This window comes from Colossoma macropomum, unplaced genomic scaffold, assembly GCF_904425465.1.
Source record: "Colossoma macropomum unplaced genomic scaffold, Colossoma_macropomum, whole genome shotgun sequence".
Classification (NCBI taxonomy): domain Eukaryota; kingdom Metazoa; phylum Chordata; class Actinopteri; order Characiformes; family Serrasalmidae; genus Colossoma; species Colossoma macropomum.
Window position 1 is genome coordinate 37744161 of NW_023494784.1, and position 27675 is coordinate 37771835.

Sequence of the window (27675 nt, forward strand, 5' to 3'; positions counted from 1 at the left end):
TCAGTCCAGCAGTGACACTGAGGTGTTTAAAAACTCCAGCAGCACTGCTGTGTCTGATCTACTCGTACCAGCACAACACACACTAACATACCACCAACACATCAGTGTCACTGCAGTGCTGAGAATGATCCAACACCAAATAATACCTACTCTGTGGGGGTCCTGAGGCGGTCCTGACCATAGAAGAACAGGGTCAGGACCCCCAAAGGACCCCAAAAAGGGCTAACAAAGTATGCAGAGAAACAGATGGACTACAGTCTGCAATTGTAGAACTACAACATGCTCCTATATGGTAAATGGACAATGAGTGTAGAAACAAGGATGTAGTTTTGATATTATGGCTTATCAGTGTGCAACTCATCTTTAGTAAAAAATGAATAGCAATTTTGTTGTGATATGTATGAAGTCTGGGAAACAGAAATGGATTGATGTTAAAAACTTGAATGCATATGATGGTGTTTGGTATGTTATGCAGTGTGATTCTCAATAGACAAACATGTTAAATACTCTCAGGTGTCTCGGGGGCCATATTCAAAGCAGCTGGACCCTCTGTTGAAAAGGAGTGCCAAAACCTTGGTAAGTGTTCCCTCTGGACAGTGTTCATTTGGTAAAGATGAGTTTACAAAGCATTGAGTTCTCAAAGCAGCAAGCCATCTGAGCCACTAGGGGGCCCCAAGTAACTGATTATATGGTTTATAGCGAGAAAAGGCCCTGGGTGCCTGCATGGCAGGGATATTACATTTGCAGAAGGCCTGTTTGAACAAACCTCGCCACCATGTGTACAGTTGAATGCAAATATTTCAGCAAACCTTGACAAATGACATGTTTTGTTGATTTCTGAAGTGAACAGCAGTAAACACAACCTCTACAGCACACTGTTTTAAAAATAATATATTATATATAGACCTTTTTTGTGTGTTCATTCAAGATTCAAGAGTTTTATGCATTTAATGTATGTGTGTATGTATAGTTGAGTGGGCTTCAATAAGTGATGTGTATGTGTGTGTTAGCCAGAGTTCAACAAGTCAGAGTGATGGGAATGGAGCAGTGTGTTGATAGAGTCGTTCACAAGCCTGATGGCCTGTGGGTAGAAACTGTTTGTCAGTCTTCTTGCGCTGGATTTCACACTCCTGTAGTGTCTGCCTGATGGTAGAAGAGTGAAGAGGCTGTGTTGAGGATGTGTACTGTCCCTGATGATGCTGAGTGCCTTCCTGATGACCCTGGCGTGGTAAAGGTTCTGTAGCGAGGCGAGGTTTACTCAAACAAATGAGATGAACTGTGCAGTTTTGATTGCATGCCTTCCTGTGCTAAGCAGTGCAAGTTCTATACCAGACTATGGTGGAGCTGGTAAAGACACTCTTGATCGTACACTTGTAGAAGTTGCTGAGATGCTGGTATGCCAAATTTCCTTAGCCTTCTTGGAAAGTACTGTTGCTGATGGGACTTCTTGATGATTTGGTGTGTGGTGAAACCAGGTGTGATCCTCACTGATGTGAACGCCAAGGAATTTGAAGGTTTTCACCCTCTCCATCTCTGTCTCACCTATGTGTAGTGTCCTTGGGCTTGTCTGCATTAAGGGACAGATTATTGTCATGATACCAGGCCATCACATCTACCACCTCCCTCCTGTATGCTGTCTCATCCTCTCCAGTGATCAGTCCAATGGCTGTAGTATCATCAGCAAACTTGTTGATGCTGGTGTGCTTCTAGGAGGCCATGCAGGGTGGGGCCTCAACACACAACCCAGGGGGGGGTCCCTTTTATATCTTGTGCTGGATGTGCAGTTGCCCCCTCTGACTTACTGGGATCTGCCTGTTAGAAAGTTCAGCACCCAGTTACAAAGGGAGGGTGTCAGTGTGAGGGTGAGGAGCTTTTCAGAGAGTATGAGTGGGATGACCGCGTTGATTGCTGAGCTGTAGTCGATAAACAGCATTCTGATATAGGTGTCCTTGCCCTTTAGGTGTGTGAGGGCTATGTGAATGACAGTGCTGACTGCGTCGACAGTGGACCGGTTCTGACAGTACACAAACTGCAGAGGGTCCAAGGTGTCCAGAATGGTCTCCCAGATGTGAGTAATGAATATCCTTTCGAAGCACTTCATCACGATTGGAGTGAGTGCAACAGGACAATAGTCATTTAGGCAGGTCACCATGCTTTTCGTTGGGAGGGGCACAATAGTGGTGGACTTGAAGCAGGTGGGCACAGAAGTTTGCATGAATGACAGATTGAATATGTCTGCAAACACATCAGCCAGCTCTGATGAGCAAACCCTGAGTGCACGCCTGGGGATGTTGTCAGGGCCAGCTGCCTTCTGTGGGTTTGTTCTCCTCAGAACCATAACCAGCATCTACCAGTGATACAGTGAGCGATGTGTGCTATCCAAAGCCAAGATACCTCTGTGTTGATATTGAGGGCCTCAAAGTGAGCATATAACTCATTCAGCTCATCTGGCAGTGCGGCTTTGCTGGTTGTGGCCCCGCTGCTACTGTGCTGATAATTGCAGGCCTTGTCACATGCGTTGAGTGTCTGTGGTGGTGTGGTATCCCTCCAGCTTAAGTCTGTACCTCAAACTGCACATCCCAGTTTGTACCCTCAAAGTAGTTTCTACACTCATTGTCCAGTTTATGTGGTAAGTGGAGCTGACGTGGTGGTGGTATGTTAGTGTGTGTTGGTCCACCTTGTAGATGTAAAGTCAGATGTAAAGTCAGAGACTGCTGCACAGTTTGTGTTGGTCATCCTCTAGTCCCTCATCAGTGGACATTGTGGCCCCGCTGCTACTGTGCTGATAATTGCAGGCCTTGTCACATGCGTTGAGTGTCTGTGGTGGTGTGGTATCCCTCCAGCTTAAGTCTGTACCTCAAACTGCACATCCCAGTTTGTACCCTCAAAGTAGTTTCTACACTCATTGTCCAGTTTATGTGGTAAGCTGGTTGTGGCCAGCTGGTTTGTACCCTCAAAGTAGTTTCTACACTCATTGTCCAGTTTATGTGGTAAAATCAAAATATATGCCATGGTCAGGGGAGCCCAAACTTTTGAATTCGATTGTACATAAACTGTTGAGCCTGTATCTTTGAAGGTCCATTGCAGGGTGATATGGTTGCCCTGACCAGTGCTGGAAACCTGCAGAGTAATTTCATCATCCACATGATAGGACCCCACACCCCTGCTGCGGCAAGGTTACGGGTGAAGAAGGTCCTGGAGCGATGTGAGCAGAAGAAAATCAGCACAGTTTCCTTCCCTGCTGTCGGTACCGGTATGACTTAAATGCTAAAAAGACATTTGAGAGTAATCTTTGATTGGATGGAGATTTTTCACTCTAACAATGTCATTCTGTTTAAGGTGGAGGTGGTCTTAAGAGTAAAGAAGCTATGACTGCCATGCTGCAGGCATTTGAAGATCATTTATCTCAGCATTCATTTACTGCTGTTGAACTCATCTGTGTTGTTGTTGACCGGGATGAAGTCCTACATGAGTTTCTGCAAGTTCTCAAAGAGTGGACAGCAGACACCCAGGTAGAATACAACATAATAAAGGCCAGTGCATAATGAGCAGTTCTGGACAAAATTTTTTGCTTCATTAAGTCTTTTGACCTGACAGCTCAGGTACCTTAATGGGGTAGCAAGTGATTTTTTTGCATTGGTAACAAGAATGTTGCACTGTTTCAGAGAGAGCAGGACTTGGACTTCAGAATCTCTAAACTCATCTTAAGCATAAACATAAACCGGTTCATCCCCTAACTAAACCTGGAATATATCAAACAATAGACTCTGAAAAGAACCACAGAATTAACCCAGCAATCCCTGGAACATCCACAAATAGGGTCCACCAGCCCAAATGAGCAGCCTAAATTTTATGCTGTTTTTTAGGTTTTTAATAAATCATCCTAACTCAGCCACTTGCTATGATTTCAGCTGGAGAAATTGGACCCAGAACTGATGAACCTATTTCACATGTGTGGTATCAGTGAGGCTCAGCTGAAAGACAAAGAAATGTCTATGATCATTTTTGATTTCATTGAGAAAAAGGGAGGGGTGGAGGCTCTCAAGGAGCAGCTGAGGAGAGAAGGTGAGAACAGCACATAATGTACATAATAACAAGGAATTAAGTCATGGATTTGTGCCATCTTACATAAAATTAGAGATTACTGGGTTTCTGTTAGCTGATGCATTCATTGTTAACAGTGCTGCTTGAAAGTTTGTGAACCCACTATCATTTTGTGAATTTCTACATACAACCTAAATTTCAAAAAAGTTGAGACGCTGTGCAAAATGTAAATAAAAACATAATGTAATCATATGCAAATCAGTTAAACCCTATATTTAAATGAACATAGTACAAAGACAACATGTCAATAATTGAAACTGAGAAATTTGAATTTTGAATTAGATGCCAGCAACACATTCCAAAAAAGTTGGGACAGGAGCAACAAAAGGCTAATAATTGTAGAAGTTGTACAATGTTATGAAACACCACATGGAACATCTCACAGCTAATTAGGTTAATTGGCTACAGGTCAGTAACATGATTGAGTATAAAAAAGCATCCCAGAGAGGCTGAGTCTTTCAGAAGTAAAGATGAGGAGGGGTTCACCACTCTGTGAAAGACTGCATGAGCAAATAGTGCAATTCAAGAATAACATAAAATAGCAAAGAACTTGGGGATTTCAAAATATACGGCACGTAATATCATTAAAAGATTCAGAGAATCTGGAGAAATTTCTGTAGTGGAAATCACTGCAAGGGCTCAGGAGCTATTACAATGGTCAGTCTTTATATTTTGCCCTAACCATCACATATTTGGTTCTACACAGCACCCAAGCCTACTCAGCAAAATGAAACAAACCAAAGCCCAGCCAAACAGCCACTGATCAGCCTTGCTACTGCACTGGCTGCAGTAACTTTCCCTGTAATGACTGTGGAGGTGTATGGAACCTCTCCTGCTGACCTTGCCAAAGTCAAGAAGCTCCTGGATGACCTTATCTCTGAAGAATGTACCAGCAGAGATGTCCGGTCCAGTTACCTGACCAACCTTCAAGAAGCTGATAAGGAGGCCATCGTCACCCTTAGCAAGAACAACCAAGTGCACATTCTTGTTTCTTCCTCAGACAGACTAACTGTGTCAGGGAAGAAGGACGATGTTCTGGATACAGTTTTGAACATCTCAAGCTTCATCCAGGCAGCCAAGGAGAGGGAAGCCCAGGAAAGTGAGATAAAGAGATTGAGTGAGACTCTGTGCTGGGAGGTGGCTGAAGGAGAGGAATGGGTACCGCTGGACTCCAGCATTAGCTACCAGCTGGAATTAGCCTTTCACAAGAAAGAGCAGAGCTTTACATATGAGGTGGAAGGAGAGGTTTACACTGTGGACCTCAAAGAGCTGACACAGGAGAACAGCAGTGGAAAGTCCTGCAGGATAAAGAGAACCCTGATCGGTGACTCAGACACAGGTAAAAATCTTGATGAATCTTGCAAGCCAGCATGAAGAGGAAGCATAGAGAAATGCATAATTCTATTCTTGGTTAGATTTGTTGTATTGTTTGCATTAAGCCTTATGAATCAGGGGACTAATTTAATATACAGTAGGCCCCAGCAGATATATCAGTTGGCTGAAAATATCCCATACTGGTGACATGTCACACATAATGTGCATGTAATTAACATTTATTTATTTATGATTTTATTTTATTATTTATTTTAGAAGATAGGGTGAAACCTTAAACAGTTGCACCACTGGGGATCCCAACATACACTCTCAGAAATAAAGGTACTAAACTGTCACTGGGGTGGTAGCCTCGAGGGTACCTCTCAGTACCTTTAGTCAGGGAACATAACTGTAACATAATCCATTGAAAACATTAGGCTATGAAAAATATGTTCTTTTCACCTGAGAAGAACTTATTTAAGGTTCACAGTTGGACCTTAAAACCACTGTTGCACATTTGAGGGTACATTTACATTGTTTGTGTCTTGATGAATGAAAAATGTACCTGCACAGAACCTTTATTTCTAACAGTGTAAGGCACTACATATTTAACAATATGTCAGCAATACAGGCCGATGAATCTGAAAACAAAACATCATAACATAACATATCATAATAACAAAAATACACAAAACATACCCAACCCTAACCTTTAGCATGACAGAAAAAAAATATGAAGAGAACTCTGAAAATGATCAGAAACTGATATTGGTGGTTATGGGAAAATCTAGCACATTAAAATTGGTATTGGGCCAAATGTTCATATCAGTTGAGCCCTAGTACTCATGTCGTAGGGCTGAGTAACGATATTTATCATTATCGTGATAAGTTACAGAATTGTGATAACTTATTGAAAAATCATGATATTTTTGCCATATTGCCCAGCTCTACAACTAGATGTAGAGTACTCAACTCAAGAAGGCCTCTGGACAGTACAAGTTGGTCAAGACTTGGTCATACAATGTAAAATACACTTGTCTTATAAAGTTGTCTCAGGACAGCTGTATGTTGTTTCTGGTCAGATTTGCTGGACTAAAGATCTTTGACTGTATTCTTTCAGCTGTTATTCAGCCTCCACCAACATGGACTAAAATGGAAGGACGAGACTTGGCAATAATTCCACTCGTTCCAGATTCAGATGAGTACAAGAAAATAGAGACAGCTTTTCTGAGCTCCAGCCAGTACCCTGATATAGATCCTGTTGAGGTTGTGCAAGTAAGCAAAAAACTGCTATATATCTTATTGAAAGACATGGTCTAATATTTAAAATTTAAAAATCAGTCATAAAACACTGGCTTAGCAAGATTTTAAAAATGCAACTATCTATGCACGCAAGAATGTGTGATTAAACCCAGAAATTACTTACACTTCATACTTTTGTTTTATAAAATTGTCAGTTTTCCACCATTCATATTGGGCATTATTCATGATGTGCAAAAGTCAGAGACCACCCTTTTATTCATTGAATTTCCAGTCCAAACACTGACATGACAGTGGTGTGTTAGTGTGTGTTGCGCTGGTAAAAGTGAATCAGACGCAGCAGTGCTGCTGGAGTTTTTAAACACTGTGTCCACTCACTGTCTACTATATTAGACACTCCTACCTTGTTGATCCACCTTGTAGATGTAAAGTCAGAGATGATAGCTCATCTGTTGCTGTGCAGTGTGTGGTGGTGATCCTCTAGTCCTTCATCAGTGGTCACAGGACGCCACCCACAGGACGCTGCTTGCTGGATATTTTTGGTTGGTGGGCTACTCTCAGTCCAGCAGTGACACTGAGGTGTTTAAAACTCCAGCAGCACTGCTGTGTCTGATCCACTCGTACCAGTGCAACACACACTAACACACCACCACGTCAATGTCACTGCAGTGCTGAGAATGACCCACCACCCAAATAGTACCTGCTCTGTGGTGGTCCTGTGAGGGTCCTGACCATAGAAGAACAGGATGAAAGGAGGGTTATAAAGTATAAATGATAAAATGGACAGTGAGTGTAGATATAAGGAGGTGTGCTTAATAAAGTGATCATTAAGTGTATAAATAAAGTATTTTCTCCTTTTTTTGATGCCAAAGATAAATAGCTTTTACTTAATTGCTGTTTTGACTGAAAATTAAACTAGCAAAAGAGTGGTCTCGGACTTTTGCACAGAACTGTATCTGTCTAAAAATATGCAGATGCCCCTTCTAATTAGTGAGTCATCATGTCTCTGTAATTAAGGACTCAATTCAGTTTATTATTTACCATTTTTAAGTGCAGGAATGCACACACTGGAATTTAATGGGTGCCAAGCCTAACATTAAAACGAATGAATGTATGAATAAACAAGTCCCATCAATCACCTCAGTACAAGTGCATTAACTTCTCATTAACTTGCAGCTACAGTGTTCAGAATGTGTACTGCAGCTGGATAAAAACTCTTATGAACTCGCTTGCTGAGGCTGTTATAGACTGAAAGCCTCTCCCTGAACCTCTCCTCCAGATATATATCTTCTCTGTGGAGGGTAGCTTGGCTCCAACAACGATTTCTTCACAAAATCACATGGGTTTGAGGTGCAATTGTGAAAAGTTGTTACAAAATGTGATAAATCAATGGTGATTTTTTTTATCGCAAAATTAAACTTTGCAGATCCGCAGAATTCAGAATAAAGGCCTATGGCAGAGGTACGCTGTGCTGAAGCAGGAGGTGGATAAGAAATACCCCGACCAGATAAATGAGCAGTTCCTCTATCACGGCACCACTAAAGAAATCAGTAAGAAAATCAATAAGAACGGATTCAACAGGAGCTTCTGTGGAAGAAACGGTAAGTTTTTTCTTTTTCATTTTAGAAATATGGGCGGCAATTACCAACAAGTAATATTCACCATGGTTGGGATGTGACAGAATACTAGCATTGGGAATATGTAACCAGAATACAGAAATTAAGTATCTGTATTCAGCCCAAGTTAAATTTTGATAAAGCTGTATTCAGAATACAGTTACTTTTTACATTTTTAGGAGAATAATTTTCGAATACTTAGCAGCTACATAAAAAAATATATATGTACCATCTTATATATGAAACATTGTTGGTGCTTGTTTCTTAACTATTTTAATTTATAAGTGTATGATATGGAAATTCAATGAATGCTTGTTATACGGACTCTAAAGAGGACCTGAATTAAAGGCTTCTTTTAAAAGCTGAAGTTCCTGCTAAAGCCTGAGTAGACTGATAAATCAATGTGATCAGTTATTAATCTCAGTGTTACTGAGCTCTGCTAAAGCCTGAGTAGACTGATAAATCAATGTGATGATCAGTTATTAATCTCAGTGTTACTGAGCTCTGCTAAAGCCTGAGTAGACTGATAAATCAATGTGATCAGTTATTAATCTCAGTGTTACTGAGCTCTGCTAAAGCCTGAGTAGACTGATAAATCAATGTGATCAGTTATTAATCTCAGTGTTACTGAGCTCTGCTAAAACCTGAGTAGACTGATAAATCAATGTGATCAGTTATTAATCTCAGTGTTACTGAGCTCTGCTAAAGCCTGAATAGACTGATAAATCAATGTGATAACCAGTTATTAATCTCAGCATTAGTGAGCTCTTTTGAGGTTTGATCAAACTGCTAATCTCCTCAGTAGAGGACATATTCACTAGTAATATGCTTGGCATTGGTGTTGTACTGGACTCCTGCTCAGGGAGTGTGGGAGGAGCAGTGGACTCAAGAAGACAATGAGATCCAAAATAATGTTGAGAATCTCAGATCTTTGTGAAATTTGTGGCATTCTTCACCAGTAAGGCCCAGTCTTTCAAGTTATGCTCAGGCTAATTTCTATGTCTTTTAAGCTGTAGTTCATGGCCACGGCACCTACTTTGCCATGGAAGCCTGGTACTCCTGTCAGCACCGGTTCTCAACCCCTCATTGGAACGGGTTGAAGTACATCTACAGAGCCAGAGTTGTGACCGGGACACCTTGTAAAACTCGAAGAGGAATGAAAGAGCCGGACCCTCTGGACCCTAACGACCCCCGGGCTGGTCTGTACGACTGCGCTGTGGATAATCTGGAGGATCCATTCATCTTTGTGGTGTTCTGTGATGCGGGGGCTTACCCTGACTATCTGATCATCTTCAAGAATACATGAATGCATAAAGTCACTGTTTACAGAGTTTTCATATCAGTCCACTTTACAATCAGCGCTTAACAGAAAGTTAAGTGTATTATACAGAATGCACCTGTTTAATATGCAACCAGATGTTCTAGAGGTGTAGCCTGTCTTATTTTCCCTCAGAACACTGTACTGACTGAGTTATTCACAGTTATTCACAGGTACCAAAACTATAATTTTATTAAATAATTTATAGCATTATAGCAAACTATACTAAAATATCATTTCTGCTTTCAAGCACTGCATATTTTTAATGAACTATGAAGAAGAAACTGTGTTAATGATTTGCCTTAAATCTTTCAGGATGATCCAGGTTTGATTCTTTTCATTGGGATTATTATTTTATGACTTGTTTTATACTAAAAGCAATACATTTATTATAAAAATTATACCTGCATGTCCTCATTTGTCCTTCCAAATCTTTCCAGTCACCATTTCTCGCTTGCATAACTTGCATTCACTCACATAACTTCCACTCTGATCAGCATATGAGTAGATTGTTGCTGATGTCACTGTTCTAACAGTAGCCAGGACTTTGTGAGACCATATCCACCATAAGATCCCTCTTGTTTACCCAACTGCCCCATCTGGTGGAAGAGGCTGGAACAGAAGACTTCCAGTACACTTTCTACTAATCTGCCCTCAGTTCACCTGGACACTGTGTGCTAATGAGAGAAACTAGGAAAGGCTCTGAGTAGCAACTGCAGACATAAAAATACAGCACCCCGGCCAGCTTATGTGCTTTATTGATTTTTGAAGTGAAAAGTAATAAATGCAACTATTAAATACAAATCTGCAAATGTTAATTCACTTAAAATTTACTTTTGTCATTTTTTTCTTTTTGTTTATTAATTTATTTTTGATGAATTTAGGGTGACTGCATTATTTCATACCACTGCTGTTCATATTAGTATTATAAGAGTTATGCAAAAGAACTGTATTATAGTTTTAATTTGGTATTAATTTGTGATTTATTTGAAATGTTTTCTTAAACAATAGCCGGCTTGAGGTGTTAAAGTATTTCTAATTATATTAGGATGGATAGATAGATTGATTAACAGTTTTGATTAATTGATTGTATGCACATTTGTACCTGATCTAAACTTACTGAGGTCTTGTTTGCATTTCCCTGCCTAAGAATTCCTGAAAAATGCTAGTATATTTGGCCTGCTAAACTGTCAATGCCCACAGCTGCTCTTTAAGGTATCCATAACTGGTTCATGCTTACCTGATCAGCTGCTGGTCAGGGTGAGCTCTCTGGACTCTAAACTGTGGTATGTAGGCTTTCTGGCAACACAGGCCTCATAAATTCAAGTAAATTTACCTGTAAAAGCATCAACTTAGCAGCGGTCACTGTTCCGCTTCAAACTGGCCACAGTTTGATTATTTAACATGGACTATAAAATGAAACTTTAAAATCATTATTAAACTATTAAACCATATGCATAACAATTATGATTAATATTCAGTTAATACAGCAGTATCAAAATGAAGTGTTTGTTTTGCTTATAGAGACTGAAAGTATGTGTCTGTTTTTTGTCATCAGAACAGGTTAATCATATCTAAACCAATCAGAACACCAGACAAAAGATAAAGACAAAGCTGTCTGGTTACATATTTTCTGTATAGAAGTCAAAGTGAAAATAAGTTCCCGAATGTGACACTGAAAACATCACTCTCAACATGGAGCTAAAACTGTGAGTATATATAAAATATATGTGTCTTTTTTTGGCTATGATTATAGTGTAAGATTATTAGAGGGAGAGTGGATTATATATGTTCATTTACTCTTGAAGAAGTTCAGGAGGAACTTGGTGTTCGTCCTAATCTAACATAATCTAATGGCTCATATTTACAGTTTGTGGACTGATTTTTTTAAGCATTGAGATTGAGGTCTAAATCAAGCTTATGCAGATGCTGTGCAGTGGAAAATCTGTATTTCCTTACAGTTTTCATTACTGTGTTCATCAGTGTTTGAGTTTGCTTGCTTATATATTAATTCTTTGAGTTGTTTTGTAAGTGAACAAGTAGAAAAATGAGGTGATTCAAATTTACCATTTTTGCCTCTCATTGTGTTTTTAGACATTCTGTGAAGAAACATTCAATCAGGACTCTGAAAAAAGAAAGTACACTGTGAAGAAAGGCGTGGATCACAGTGCGTTGGCAGATTGTGGAAAACCAGATCAGCAGCATGAGTCACTCTGAGGAATGTGAGATGAGCTCTTCTAACACTGAGGGCAAAGAATATGTGTAAGTGTATCTGTTTAAAACTGAGATCCCTACTTCTACACTGTAGATGTGTTTGAAATATGGACATATACTTAATGATCATATTAGCAGTACTAATAAACTACTGAATAATCTCTTTGAAACATTGTATGGTAAATATAATGTCAGAAATCAGTAGACGTGGTCACTTGAGATGCAGGTATTTCTATTAGCATGTTTTTTTCACTACTTTGTTGGCGTTGGGCACTGAGTAGATGAAAATGAGTAACTGATTAACACAAATAACACACACACACACACACACACACACACACACACACACACACACACACACACACCATCTAAACCGCTTATCCTTCTGGGTTCCGGTGGGGTGCTGGAGCCTATCCCAGCTGTCATTGGACGGAAGGCAGGATACACCCTGGACAGGTCACGCAAATAACATTTAATCAAAATTTAAAATTGAAATCATGGTTATGGTAAACTATAAAATGAAAGAAGATATTAATAGACTACCTGACAAATAAGCTACAGCCTACATAAGAGGACTATTTTCTCAAAATTTAATGAGAATATTCTGAAGATTCTAAAGACTTCCTTGAGAAAATAACGAAGAATTTCTTAAGAGATTTTTTTGAGAACTTCTTAAAATTTTAGAGTTAGGAATTCTTTTTTTATTTCTGAAAATGCATTTAAGAACAATGGGCTTCATTCACCAATTTCTTCCTAAGCAATTTCTTAAATTTGTTCTTGAGAAAGGTCCTAAGTAAGTAAGTAAATAAATAAATAAACAACTTTTTTTATATAGCACATGGTGGTAGCAACTCAAAGTGCTTTACAGACAGGTGATAAATCCTAACAGTAATACAAGAAATTACAAGTATTAATTTAGAATCATATAAAACAATGACACAGATCAAATTAAAAGACAAATACCAAGAGACGTAGCTTTAATTAAATAAGTTAAAGAGATAGATTTTAGATGCTTTTTAAAAGTGAGTACTGAACTTGACTGTCTAATGAAAGGTATTGAATTGAGTTCCACAGTTTAGAAGCAGAATAAGTGAAAGATTCTCTCCATGTTTTCTGTATTTTACAGAAGGTATTTGCAGAAGGCCACTATCTGCAGATCTAAGATCTTGTGCTGGAACATAAACAGACAGACATTGTGTGATGTAAGCAGGTGCTAGGTCATGTAGAGCCTTAAAAACTAGTAGCAGAACTTTAAAATCTATTCTGAATGGCACAGGTAGACAGTGCAGTTCTTTTAAAATGGGAGTGTCAATATTTCTCAAATGATAAAAAGCTACTTTAGTGACTGCATTTGCATGCGGGATAAAACAGAGCTCAGAGTTTAAGATCACACCCAGGTTTCATACTTCAGGTTTGGTGTATGAAGCTAAAGAACCACGTTTCTCATAAAGCAGCTTTCTCTGAGTTGTTGTACCAACGAATAGTATTTCCATTTTTTTGTGATTTAATTGTAGAACATCTCGCGACATCCACTGAGAAATATCTGACACATAGCTGGTCAGTCTGTCTACAGAGTCTTGATCATCTGAAGGAATGGAAATGTATTGAAAAAATTGGAAAATTTATATTATGTTTCCTAATTACATCACATAGAGGTATGTACAAAGAGAAAAGGACCTAAAACTGAATCTTGAGGGACTCCACAAGAAATGCTAAATGTTTTTCATCAATTTCCCATTGAAACCATGAACTACCTATGGACAACATGTGGATGAACTTAAACTGTTGTAAGCTCCTGTTAATTGATAATAAAGAAGGATGCCATTACTGATGTAGGTGGCTTAACAGGAAGATTATAGGAGCTTGTTTCAGTCAGCTCAACTTTGTGTACAGGGATGAGACGAGCATCAGTTATACACCTTTTTTATTGACTACCCAGGCTGTTTGCCTTAAATGCCCATATTGAAGGAGTGTTGTCACTGCGGAAAACTGGGTTATCTGGGAATTTTTTCAAGAATTTTTCAGAGGTGACCATGATACATTCTTAATTAAATAATTTTCTAGGGGAGCACAAATATATCGGAATCATAACAGTTTTGGCAGATGGTTGCTTTAAAAAGCACTGATTGTCACTTAACCAATGTTTATATTTGACAAATAATTACTCATACCTGATGTTACAGTTGATGTATTCTGTCTTGTTAAAAGTCTGTTTTTGGGTTTCTCTGTGAATTTTTTTGTCATTAAAACTTAATAGACATTATTGTTTCCCCACTGAACTGCTCAAGATATTTGAAAATGTACTATTTTATTTGAAGCTCTTCAGGGCCTCCAGAGAGATCAGACTCAGTGGCATCTCTAAGGAGTAATTTTTCTCAGGATAAACACCTAAACTTCACAGATGAGGACCCCCTTCCTCAACACAGGTAAAACACACACCACAATATTATTACAAGTATGCAATCATTTAGATTTCGGCTGAGTTTCATGATAATTTCCACAAAAGTATTTCTTTCTTAACATTGGTTACTGCCTTATGTGTTTTATTTGCACAAGCCTGAAGCAAAAACTACTCACAATATTTGAAAATATACCATGTTATTTGAAGCTCCTCAGTGCCTCCAGAGAGATCAGACTCAGTGGCATCTCTAAGGAGTCATTTTTCTCAGGATAAACACCTAAACTTTACAGATGAGGACCCCCTTTCTCAACACAGGTAAAACACACACCACAATATTATTACAAGTATGCAATCTTTTAGATTTCAGCTGAGTTTCATGAACATTTCCACAAAAGTATTTCTTTCTTAACATTGGTTACTGCCTTATGTGTTTTATTTGCACAAGCCTGAAGCAAAAACTACTCATGATATTTGAAAATATACAATTTTATTTAAAGCTCTTCAGTGCCTCCAGAGAGATCAGACTCAGTGGCATCTCTAAGGAGTGATATTTCTCAAGATAAACACCTAAATTTCACAGATGAGGACCCCCTTTCTCAACACAGGTAGTTCACACATCACAATATGCCAACGAGTCTTTTAGATTTCAGCTGAGATTTATGATAATTTCCACACAAGTGTCCTTTTTGCACCAGCTTAACCAGAAATGTATAAACCTTGGTCTAGGGTGAGGAGCATTTAACTGTGTCCAACATAAAACAATTAATAAACACCACATGTTCTGCATTTAGTGTGCAGTCAGTCTTTGTTTCAATGACTTCATTTGTTTAACCCTCCATTCAAAGATCAAACTACACCAGTACGCAGTTAGATGTCCAAGAACCATGACCAGCCCAGAGTTCACTACAAGTAATGACAATTTGTTGATGCACAGTACTGTACAAAACATAGAGATTACCCTTTTATTTATTTCCAGTCAAAATGGCCATTAAGTACAAGTTATTCATTTTTCAGTTTGATGAAACATATATTTACCAGACAATTACACAAAAGCCACCAACACAAACTAATTTCAAATCTGTCAGTATTTTATTTGCCCACTCTTTACTTCTGTTCATTCTACCATCTTTACAACCTTAAAACCAACCAGTTACAGATGTGTTCTCACAAGGCAAGCTGTTCCTAAAGGTACAAAAAAAAAATAGACAAAAAGGAGAACAATTTTTCTCCATAGAAACTCCACCTCTAAAATGTGGAGTAAGGTTTTATGGACTGATAATTCTAAATTTGTGATTAAGATTATTTGGATGGTGAAAAGCAGAAAGTTCCAAACCAACTTCTAAGACTGAACTTTGGAGGTGTGGCTGCAGATTTCTTTGAGAAACTGAAAGTGAGTCTCCTGAAAAGAATGGAAGCTGTAATGAAGGTAAAGAGTGGACAAATAAATGATATATTTAGTTATTGAGGCCTTTGTGTAACTGTCTGTTTAATATATGTCTTTTGCTTTTTTTCTTATGCTTAAAAATGAGTCACTTATATTAGACTGGAAATTAGATAAATGAAAGGTGGTCTATGAACTTTGCACAGTATAGTACATAAAAAGTTAAGATATCTTTTATATAACTTTGCTTCTAAGTAAGTCTTTTTTTCTTGAAAGTGTAAAGAAACCTAGTGAATAAAGAAAAAATACACTTGAAGCATTTAATGGAAAATATTTTTGTCCAAGAAGCTTTTACTCTCAATAAAGAAATACAACAAAATGAACAGGGTAGTAATTATTTTAAAGCATGTGTAATTAATGTGGAATAATTCAGAAAGCAGACAGATTGTGTCAAAAAAATGTGCTTAATGAAGACTTCTCTTTCAGCATCCTACAGGAGAGTCTACAAAGACTTGTTATACAGCCAAAAGAAAAAAGTGAAGTCGTGGGGTAAGCAAAAATTGAAGACGGGGTAAATAAAACAGCAAAAATCCTTTGACTTATTTTCTTAGCAAAAATTCCAATGTTTTTAACTTATTTTTATTTGTTTCTTTTTTAGAAGAGAAACAAGTCATGCTGTGGAAATTCTTCAAAAATTAAAATCACACCTGCGAGTGAAATTTCAGTGTTTGTATGAGGGACCAGCAAATGAGTTCACCCAAACACTTCTCAGTGATATATACACAGACCTCTACATCACAGAGAGTGGAAGTGATGAGATCAGTACTGAACATGAGATCAGACAGATTGAGATAATGTCTACCAGGCTACCAGCAGAAGACATGGAAATCAAATGCAATGACATATTTAAACCCTCACCTGGACAAGACAAACCCATCAGAACTGTACTGACAAAGGGAGTCGCCGGCATTGGAAAAACAGCCTCTGTACAGAAGTTTATTCTGGACTGGAGCGAAGAAAAAGCAAATTCAGATGTCCACCTCATATTTCCACTTCCTTTTAGGGAGTTGAATTTGCTGAAGGATGAAGAACTCAGCCTGATGGCTCTTCTTGATAGGTTCTTTGCTGTCACAAAAGACATGGACATTTCCAGCCATAACTATAAGATTATCTTCATTTTTGATGGTTTGGATGAGTGCCGTCTACCTCTGGATTTCCAGAACAATGTGAAAATTTCTGATGTGAGTAAATCGGCCTCAGTGGATGTGCTGCTTACAAACCTCATTATGAGGAATCTGCTGCCCTCTGCTCTCATCTGGATAACCTCCCGACCAGCATCAGCACATCAGATCCCATCTGAGTACATTGATCGAGTGACAGAGGTACGAGGGTTCAATGACTCACAGAAGGAGGAGTACTTCAAGAAGAAGATCAGTGATCCAGCTATGGCCAGTAAAATCATCAACCACATTAAGTCAACAAACACCCTCCATGTCATGTGCCACATACCAGTGTTCTGTTGGATTTTAGCTACTGTGCTCGAGAGAACCATTCAGGAAGAAGAGATTCCCAAGACTCTGACTCAAATGTACACTCACTTCTTAGTCGTTCAGACCAAGCAGAAAATGAATGACGACATGATTCTCAAACTGGGAAAACTGGCATTTGACCAGCTGATGAAAGACAACCTGATTTTCTATGAAGAAGACCTGAGCGACTGTGGCATTGATGTCAATGAAGCCTCAATGTTCTTAGGAGTGTGCACAAAGCTCTTCAAGCAGGAGGTTGGGCTGTTCCAGAAGAAAGTCTACTACTTTGTTCATCTGAGCATTCAGGAGCATCTGGCAGCTCTATATGTGCATTTGACCTTTGTGAAGCACAACACAAACATACTTGACCAGAGCTGGCTTCCTAGACAGTTTCTATGGGGAGAAATTACAATCTCAGAGTTACACAAATGTGCTGTGGATAGAGCCTTAAAGGATAAGAACGGACATCTAGATCTTTTCCTCCGTTTCCTTCTAGGCCTGTCACTTGAATCCAATCTCTTGCAAGGCATTCTGACACATGCTGGAAGCAGTGTCAACAACACTGAGGAAACAACTGCATACATCAAGAATAAGATCCAAGAAAATCCTCCTGCTGAGAAATCCATCAATCTGTTTCACTGCCTGAGTGAACTGAATGATCATTCCCTAGAGCAGGAAATTAAAACTTATTTGAATTCTGGAGAGATAAAACAAAAACAAACCACACTTTCTTCTTCACATTGGTCAGCTTTAGTTTTTGTGCTTCTAAGTTCAGCAGAGGAACTTAAAGAGTTTGATCTGAGTACATACACTGGAGCGCACAACAGATCAGAAGAGGTTGTTCTGAAACTGCTTCCTGTGGTTAAAGCAAGCAAAAAAGCTGAGTAAGTAGACCCGATTAATATGACTCTTAGAAGGGAACCTAAGGGGAAAATAAAAGTGTGCGTAGTTGATACCAAATCAAAAGGAAAAGTTCCACTTTCACTTCTAGTCACAAAATATGATTATAAGGGGTCATGGGTCACACATTTGAGAAACATGGAAATTCAGGGCATAATTGGTTATACATACCGCTGTTAGTGAGTGATATACTGGTTCATTCGGTGTAACTGTTGAAATTCTTTGTAAGGTCTGAGTTTTCTTGTAACCTGATATACAAACAAATCAGTGTGGATGACACAATATACAAACAATGCAAAAGATCATGCTAAAGCTGTGCCATTTAACTGAACTCCTCAGTCATTGATGCTGTCACTTTTCAAGTGAATATGCAACAGCCCCTCATGTTTTCAAGAGAGCAAAGTTAAGACAGTAATATTAAAGGAAAAGCCTGTCTAGCATTTAGCTTAGCATGAACAACAGATTGCTTGCCATACTTCTGTTACCTTGTGCACCGCCTGCGGCACAAACACATGCACTAGATAACACTGCAGTCTTGGGAACTGTGGTCACTTGCATAAAACATACCATTTTTGGCCTTAGGTTTTCCCTTTACCTTAAGTGACCTGCATAAATTCTATTTAGGGATTTTATAAAAATTAAATTTTTACTAGTAAAAATTCATTTTTTAAATTTCAAGAAAAAAAGATGAAAGATTAAGTTAAAATGGCTTGCCATAATTTTCACATATGGAAAACGAATTCCTGATATCAGGAATGAAATATTTACTAGTTGAAATTTAATGTTGTGGGTGAACTGAATTCTTGAGAAAAAGAATTATTGAGTAACATAGGAAAAACATATTGCCTTAAAAATGAGGTTTCCAGTATGTTAATTTAATGTTTTATTAATGTTATATTATTAGTAATAAATAGCACTAATTGTAAACTTTATGTAAGCAAAATTGATTATTGTAAGTATAATGAATTGGAAAAGAATGCTGTAATTCTTACAAATTTAAAATAAAATCTACACGCTAAACTATATTTCCTACATTTTAATATCTATATCCACAATGTTATAATTTGACTTTTTCTACAGCAAAAACATTTTCTATGAAGAAAACTGATTTTTAAAAAAAAAAAAATACTATTGTTTGCCAGCATGTCTTCCCTTAAAATTTGTAGCCCTATTTCTGAGATTTTTGGGGTATTTTATTGTTTGTTTTTGTTTATTTTATTTTAACTACAAATCAGAGCTTCACTTACCACATCTTTAATATGTATGACTTCATTTACATGTCTTGCCTAGAACATGTGTGGGTAAAAACATATTGTTAAAGAAATACTGGTGTGTCACTGCACAGCCTCTTTCTTCCTAAAGGGAGACTAAGGGAAAAGTGCCTTTGGAGTATTAATTACAGTTAAATTGATACAGTTGATCAATCATAGTTTTGATCTAAGTCTACATACCCATGATCATATGGCATATGTGCTGATTTTTTATCTGGGTGAATCAGCAACATAATATTTAAAGAATGGTAGATTGGTCTTAACTGTCACTCTCATGCTTTTAGTGAATGAGCTAAAAAATTAAATAGAAGTTTAGAGGAAGGAAATAGACAGTTTTAGTAAGCATTGTGTTATGTTTTTAATGTTGATTTTTTGTCTTCTCAGGCTTAACAGTTGTAACCTGACTAATAGAACCTGTGTAGCTCTGGCTTCAGTGATCAGCTCTGGTACTTCACGTCTGAGAGAGCTGAACTTAAGCTGGAATGAACTGCTGGATTCAGGAGTGCAGCAGCTTTGCTCTGGACTGGGGAATCCTCACTGTAAACTGGAAAAACTGAAGTAAGATTGTCTCTCTGGGTGTTGTATATGCCCCTCTACAAAGGATGCAGTGCTGTGCAAAACTATTAGGCACCTCAGAAAATCATAGGTACTATTTGAAAACTATTTATTTTTTGGCAGTGTTTATTTGCTCAAAAACAATATTAGAATAAATGCAGATAACTTTGACAATAAGTATTTTATTTCTGTCACCTTACCACTTTATTACTCTCTTTGTGGAAGCCCAGCATTATTTGTAGATATCATCTAATAAATGGTTTACCCAATCAGTAATATTAAATTAAATCAGGTGTGTTGGTAAAAGAATTTAACAAATCATGTGAATGCTGAGGGCATCAAGAAGAAGGAACCAAACATTTGCTCCTAAGTCATTTACATAATCCCAAAAACTTCTTTAAAAACAAGAAATTCATGTTACTTTTTACTGTGTGAATGTTTACATTTCTTTAAATGTTATATACTGTTATATATTTTTTTCAAGCAAAAGCATACATTCTGCTACATAATTAACACTTTTGCACAATACTGTATATTTTTGAACTGGTCTGTGAGTGCTAAACTGATAAGAGTAAAGTGTAATTGTTATTCTATCTGCAGGTTGATAAATTGTGGTTTCAGAAGTGAAGGCTGCTGTGCTCTGGCATCAGCTCTGAAATCAAACCTGTTTCATCTAATAGAACTGGATCTCTCTCAGAATGATCTAGAAGATACTGGAGTTAAAGAGCTCTCTGATGGACTACAGAATCCACAGTGCAAACTGAAGATACTGACGTAAATTAATCTGACTTACACTAAAGTGTATAGCATATATTACACTGCAGTTTTAAGATCAGAACAAGTATTTCAAGACCATAGCATCTGTGTTCTATCTACGGTACCATGCAAAAGTCAGAGACCACTCTACATTTAATTAATTTCCAGTGAAAACATTAAGTTATTCATTTTTCATCATCAGAATAAAGCAATAAACAGACATTACATAGCCAAAAGTATGTGGACAACCCCCCTAATAATTGAGCTTAGGTGTATGTATGCATTTAACAAACATTATGTCAAACTTTAATTCAAAGCAGAGCGAGGCAATTTACAGTAAAACATAGAGAGTAATACTTTTTTTAAACAATTAATAATGTGTTTAATATTGCTTCCTGTTTAGTTGCGACCTAGCTGATTTGGTAGTTTTTTTTTATCTAGCTCCAATTCTTAATTTCAGTTTGGAAATATTGCCGTCCTGGTACTGTGTTGGCAGAGCGTGTTGGAAAAGCTTGTGTTAGTGTGGTCCACCTTGTAGATGTAAAGTCAGAGATGATAGCTCATCTGCTGCAGCGCAGTTTGTGTTGGTCATCCTCTAGTCCTTCATCAGTGGTCACAGGACGCTGCCCACAGGACACTGTTGGCTGGATATTTTTGGTTGGTGGACTATTCTCAGTCCAGCAGTGACACTGAGGTGTTTAAAAACTCCAGCAGCACTGCTGTGTCTGATCCACTCAGACCAGCACAACACACACTAACAAACCACCACCACATCAGTGTCACTGCTGGACTGAGAATGATCCACCACCCAAATAATACCTGCTCTGTAGTGGTCCTGTGGGGGTGCTGAAAAACAGGGTAAAATAGGGCTAAGAATGCAGAGAAACAGATGGACTACAGTCTGTAATTGTAGAACTACAAAGTGCACCTATATAGTAAGTGGAGCTGATGAAATGGACAATAAGCATAGAAATAATGAGGTGGTTTTAATAAAGTGGCTGGTTGGTATATATTTTCAGCTTAAAATTTAAAATATAAGTAAAACACTTTTGAATTTTAACTATGAATTTTAGGACTTTTTATTCTGTTTTTATAAAAATCAGAAGTCCCTTGTGACCTAATATTTTAGCTAAATGGTCTAATCATTTTCTATAATCTCTTTTGTATAATCTAATTTGTGCTTAGCCAAGCTCACATATGCAATGGCTTTTTCTATGAGAACATGTGGACCAAAGGAAATGTAAACATTTTAGATAGGGACATTAATAAGTAAAGGAAGTGTTTTGTTATTCTTTATGCAGCCTGGCAAGTTGTAGAGTTAAAGATGAAGGCTGTGCTGCTCTGGCTACAGCTCTAAAATCAAATCCATCAGCTCTGAGAGGACTGGATCTGTCTGAAAACGAAGTTGGAGACTTAGGAGTGAAACAGCTTGCATCTGCACTGGAGAATCCTCTCTGTACACTGGAGACATTGAGGTTATATTCTTGATACTTGCTCAGCGACCCTGTACTACACAGTAATGTATTGTTTGTTAATGGCTGTAATTAGATTTTAATTTCAATGTTTTCAATATTTTTTTTCTTTTGTTTTTGGTCTTCAAAAAGTATTTTATGTAATTATATGTAGCAGGCACTCACTCATACAAGTCTGACACTTTGAATTGGGTGTTGATGTTCTATCTCCAGGTTGTGGGACTGCAATATCACTGAAGAAGGCTGCACAATTTTGGCTTCAGCTCTGAGATCCAACCCATCACACCTGAGACAGTTGGACCTCTGCAAGAATAACATATTAGACTCAGGACTGAAGCTACTGTCTGCTGAACTGGAGAAACCCCAGCTCAAAATTGAAATACTGAGGTAAGATTTACTTACCACTAGCACCAGCACCCTCTTACTACAGCGTTGGCGTTGTCTTGCTGAAACAAGCAGAGATGTTTCTGAAATTGGCAGCATATTTTGCTCCAAAATGTGTACGTACCCCTCAGCATTATGCTTGGGATGGTCCTTTTCCTCTTTTCCCCAGAGAACACAACATCCATTATTTCCAAAAACAATTTGAATGGTAGACTCATGCTGGAAGTATGCTGGGCTGAGATGTTTTTTTCAGTAAGGGCTTCCGTCATTTATCTACACTCAGATGGACACTTTCAGCAAAATAAGGCATGTCACCAGGCTCATATTGTTGCCAAATGGTTCCAGGGATACAAAAGCAGTTGAGGCCTGCACATTTCTCAGATATCTCAGAGCATGGCCACTTATTTAGCCATTTTTTCAGGAATACTGGTGCTTGGAAAACTGGACACAATTTCTCCTAGAACTCCAAACTGTATTATGGTTACTTATTGTCTCTCAAAAAGACTCGCACATATGTTTAAGTCATAAGCTCATCTTTCATGTTCAGCTGGCTAGTGAAGTCAGCTTAAAGGCCAGGACTACTAACCATGCCAAGCCAACTCATCAGCTCATCAGTCAAACAAAATATTCGATTGCAGATCTCAGTTAAAAAAAAAAAACACTGTAGAGACGGCACACATCAGTGTGACAAATTACATTGCCATATTCCACATTAATTACAAACAGGAATGCCCAAAATTCTCTGTGACTGAATGTGTTTGCTTGCACTTAACAATCCGATAACTGATAACTGACTTTGTCAGTAATCTGATCAATGTGTTTAGGTGCACTTGAGTAATCAGATGATGGGGAAACTCCGGGTTTGAATGAGTCAGACAGCTGCTTTGCAAGCAGCCAATAAACTCACAGAAGAAGATGTGACGTAAACCTAACGTAAAAGTAAAATTTTATGCCACATTTTTTTTCAAATGTCTAGCCACTTTACCTGAAAATATGAACATACATCATCTAGAAGATGAAGAATATTTAAATCCTTCATTTCGTCAAGCATGTACTTGGTTTCAGTGCCACTCCAAAAGTGTTTTGCTGCCATCTCACTGTAACACTGCTTGCTTATTTCCGGTACCGTGGTCTGGTTTTGCACATGCGCGGACTGAGAAATCTGAAAGAAATCAGAGTAAGAGTTTACATGCACTGAGAAATCTGATTACTGAGATAAAATCTAGCTCTCTTTATCAGATTTCTTAATCGGATTCCTAGACCTTATTCTGATCTAAGAAATTGGAGTGTGCTGTTTACTGTTTGTATAATTAGATAACTGCAGAAATCCAATTATAATTGGATTATTGAGTGCATGTAAACACACTCATAGAGTGCTCTTAATTGGATCACATTGTTTTCAAAACGATACTGGGTGGTTCTGGCACAGAATCCTTAATGACTGCAGTTTATCTACACCTGGATGGACACTTTCAGCATAATAAGGCAGCATGTCCCAAAGCCCATACTGTCTGAGTTATCACTGAAATCTGTTCCAATTTCAATGCAGTCCCCAGATCTAAACCCTATTAAGCGTTCTTCGGGTGAGATGGACAGGGCTGTGCAGTCATCCAATATGCAGCAACTGTGCACCTTAGGCCCTATTCACACTTGGTATTAACATGAGTCTTGAGTGATATGATCACAAGTGGACAGTAAGATGTAGCCATTTATACCTGACATTTCCATGAGTCTCAAATGCATCTCCAGTGATGGAAATGGTATCACCCACATTTAATAATTCAGTCTCTCACTGTGTTTGTTGTCAGACCAAAATGTATTGTGGGTCCATGTTTGTGTAAAAGTTTGTTACAAATGTTTAGACCACATGAAGTGCTAACGCAAATGAGACAGTTGATTAAGGTGGTCCTTAAATATTACAATGTTTTAGGCCAGAACATACTGAACGGAAGCACACAAATACAAATGACAACGGACAGTCAATGCATTGCAAACACATGGTCTTTCTATACAAACTCACTGTGCGTTCGTACGTTACTGTGGCAATTAAAACACTCAGCACTCATTTGGGCAATAGAGGACAAATCAGAACAGAATCTACTACTATTCCCACAGCCACAACAGCTAAACATGTGGACAGTACAGTGGCCTTACTTGTTTTATTGGAATATTGGGGATGATGATGTATCTATGTAGATGCAAGCGATCAGTTTTTGCAAGAGACTTGTCTAACTTCTCTTCTGCTATGACAGTTGAATTGTGTCATGACATGTTTTAGAACGCGACAACACACAAAACTATGTCTGTGTTCGTGTACTTGCTTGACGTATTTCTGGCCTTAGCATTCACACTATGAATATTATGTGATTATATCCATCCCTGACCACCTCTGAAGGTGGTTTGAATGATAAAATCACAGTGTGTCTTCTAGAAACACAGCAGCATGCTCACACCTGCATTTAGCCCTATCCACTTATGATCAGATCACCCAGGATGCATGTTAATGCCAAATGTGAATAGGGTCTTAGGCTACGTTTACACAGCAGGTAAAAGTGTCCCAAATCAAATTTTTTTTTCATATGTGACACAGGTGTGTCAGTGTGAACGGCAAAAAACGCATTGAATCTGACATTTTCAATTCCAATTTGGGACTCTTTCGTATGTGGTACTGAAATCCAATATGTATCCCATCTGCAATGCAACGCAGTCTAAACAGCCAGATCAGAATTCATGCAGCTTTTACATCAATCCTACTCAACATTCGTCATAATTTTGCACAGCTGAGACCTCATAAACATTTGGAGTGATATTTCTGTACAAAAATTAGAAGAGACTCATCCAAAACCCTCCATGTTCAAAGAGATCTCGAAAGAAATGGCCCGAATGCAGCCGTAAGGAGAGCTAGGCTGCAGTGTCAAAGAACAGTTAAATGTCTGAAAGCAAAGTTTAAAGAATCCTAGGACACAAACCAAAGAAGTGGCCGTGGCCGAATAACATGCACTTTTTACGGTGAGCTTGAACACATTCTGGGTGATGAGCACAGTTGTCAGTAAGTGAAACTTCATGATGGCTCCTGTGACGCTGGCGAAGATGAAACTGAACCCTCTGGGAGCGACTGGCATTCATTGGAAGTCATGATTGTTTACCTCTGGATAAGCCATGTGAAGCAACGTGACGCATCATTGTTTCAAGCATGCGGGTCAGTTTAGGAGCTGGTCTGTTCAGACTCATGTTGCATATATGTCACATTTTAAAACATAATGTGAACAGCCAAACAGAAAAATCAGATTTGGTGAGAAAATCAGATTTTGGCCACTTTTACCTGAACATAGCCTTAGTCATTTCTGCATGGTACCACATTAAGGTTCTATCTTCGACAATTATTTAAGTTGTGATGAGAAATTTGCTGCCAAACTAATCAGAATATATAACTGTTTTCTATGCAGGCTGAGGCATTGTGGTGTGACAGATGAAGGCTGTGCTGCTCTGGTTTTAGCTCTGAAATCAAACCCCTCCCACCTCATTGAACTGAATATGTCTGGAAACAACCTTGACACAGGACTGAAGCAACTAAATGCTCTAAAGGAGGATCCACACTATCGACTAGAGAAAGTAACGTGAGTATTGCGTTTGAATAATGTAGAAAGCACAATGAATACAAATGTATTTTAAATGCATTGTTCTATACTATTCTATAGTTTTAGCTACATGTTTTTTAACAAATGTATACCTAAGCAGGCTAACAAGTGGGACACAATTACATCTTACCTTCACCCACAATATAGGCCATTTCACAAATTCTTGCTGAGGTGAAAAACCTCACACCTTGTCTAGGTGTCTACCTAACAATGCTGATGGTAGCATTGTGGTTTTGTCACTTGCTCACTATGCAGTACACCAAAGGATACTTCACAACTAGTATAGATTACTATAAAACAGTACCACAGGAATATTAAAAGGAGGCAAAACAACTATAGATTATTATAAAAGCACTTTACAGATTGCTTAATTTCTTATATTAACTTATGTTACTGAAGAGCAGCAATAATTATTTTACGAACACACTTCTTGACTGGTAATGTCTTTTTCTGCATAGCCAGAAGGGTGGACTTTTCCAGTTCTGATTTTTATAAACCAATTTGTTGCCAATATGAAACAATTCTTATCTGATGCTAAAATACTATAATTTAGTAGAAATTTGTACATTTAGATATTTTCAATGATAAATGGAGCAGAAGATGATTCTATAACAATTGAGAAAGCTGTACAGCACTGTGAAAAAGTCTACAGTAAAGTTCAGATTGCCTCATAATCGAAACACAGAAACTAAATCTAGCTGATTAAGTAGTTATTTATAGTAATTGTGTGACACAAAATCATTATAAACATATAATTACAGGTTCTTTATTAGTAAGTAATATAACCAGTGACTACAAACTTTTGAACATAGTGTATCTTAAGCTGTTCCTCATCCCCCGTCTGTTTTAAAAATAAAGTTAGAGGGTATTCTTCTAAATGTTCCTTTTACAGTGTGTTGCAGGTTCTGCAAAGAATAGCTGATGATCAACAATGGTTGTGCTGAAAGAACACAAATGAAAGAAAATGCCATAACATACTCTTCATTGATTATTACAGTTAGTTACAGTTAATAACAACAAGTTTTTTTATTTGCTATTAATATTCTTTGATATACTACCAATTCAGGGTACATAACTCTTAAAGATTTCATGATTGTTTGAAAACATGAGATTGTTTGAGATAAAGCTGTATATTTATACACTTACAAATATGTGTAGATATGCAGGACATTATATGTAGTGTTATACATAACAAAAGAGAAGAGAAATATTGTACATGTAAGAAGCCATAATGCTATGCAGTTGTTTATGAAATTTGACTAAACAGCTATATTGATAAGCTACACTGTATATAACTTAAAACACTTACCTTCCATTAAAAATTAATAAACATTTGCCACGGTCTCCTTTTCTTTGTAAAACAGCTTTTCAAAAAAAAGGTATTTGGATAAAATCCAACAGTATTCTGTTTAACTACACTATTTAACTGATATTCAAATACTAGAATTTTTAATTATTATTTTCACAAACTATATTGTGTCATTTATGCAAAACTTTTTGCATTTCACCATGAACATTTTATTAAAAAGCAACATTTATTAAATACAATCTGTAAGCAGCTC

The 27675-nt window shown here is 37.8% G+C and overlaps 2 protein-coding genes across 3 annotated transcripts in view; both read left to right on the forward strand.

Moving 5' to 3' along the window:
• The window catches only part of LOC118810871 (protein mono-ADP-ribosyltransferase PARP14-like), a 28050-nt gene extending 18327 nt beyond the window's left edge, over positions 1 to 9723 (forward strand). The window contains exons 10-17 of the mRNA XM_036574985.1: positions 514 to 582; positions 3077 to 3253; positions 3340 to 3512; positions 3912 to 4065; positions 4811 to 5443; positions 6539 to 6693; positions 8105 to 8279; positions 9305 to 9723. Coding sequence (XP_036430878.1) covers positions 514 to 582; positions 3077 to 3253; positions 3340 to 3512; positions 3912 to 4065; positions 4811 to 5443; positions 6539 to 6693; positions 8105 to 8279; positions 9305 to 9600 — 1832 coding nt within the window. The 3' untranslated portion in view covers positions 9601 to 9723. The remainder of the gene's footprint in view (positions 1 to 513; positions 583 to 3076; positions 3254 to 3339; positions 3513 to 3911; positions 4066 to 4810; positions 5444 to 6538; positions 6694 to 8104; positions 8280 to 9304) is intronic.
• A 1514-nt stretch (positions 9724 to 11237) lies between these two features.
• On the forward strand, positions 11238 to 27135 carry LOC118810487 (NACHT, LRR and PYD domains-containing protein 3-like). Of its 2 annotated transcripts, XM_036574291.1 has the most exons (13): positions 11238 to 11321; positions 11707 to 11874; positions 14145 to 14252; positions 14435 to 14542; positions 14725 to 14832; positions 16095 to 16157; positions 16267 to 18021; positions 19693 to 19866; positions 20464 to 20637; positions 21921 to 22094; positions 22305 to 22478; positions 25922 to 26092; positions 27006 to 27135. In XM_036574291.1, exons 2-13 carry the CDS (start codon positions 11816 to 11818, stop codon positions 27055 to 27057), a joined length of 3120 nt encoding a protein of 1039 aa, XP_036430184.1. In that variant the 5' UTR covers positions 11238 to 11321; positions 11707 to 11815; the 3' UTR covers positions 27058 to 27135. The 2 variants fall into 2 exon arrangements, with proteins under 2 accessions (XP_036430184.1, XP_036430193.1); XM_036574300.1 differs by lacking the exons at positions 14435 to 14542; positions 14725 to 14832.
• Positions 27136 to 27675: the final 540 nt, after the last annotated feature.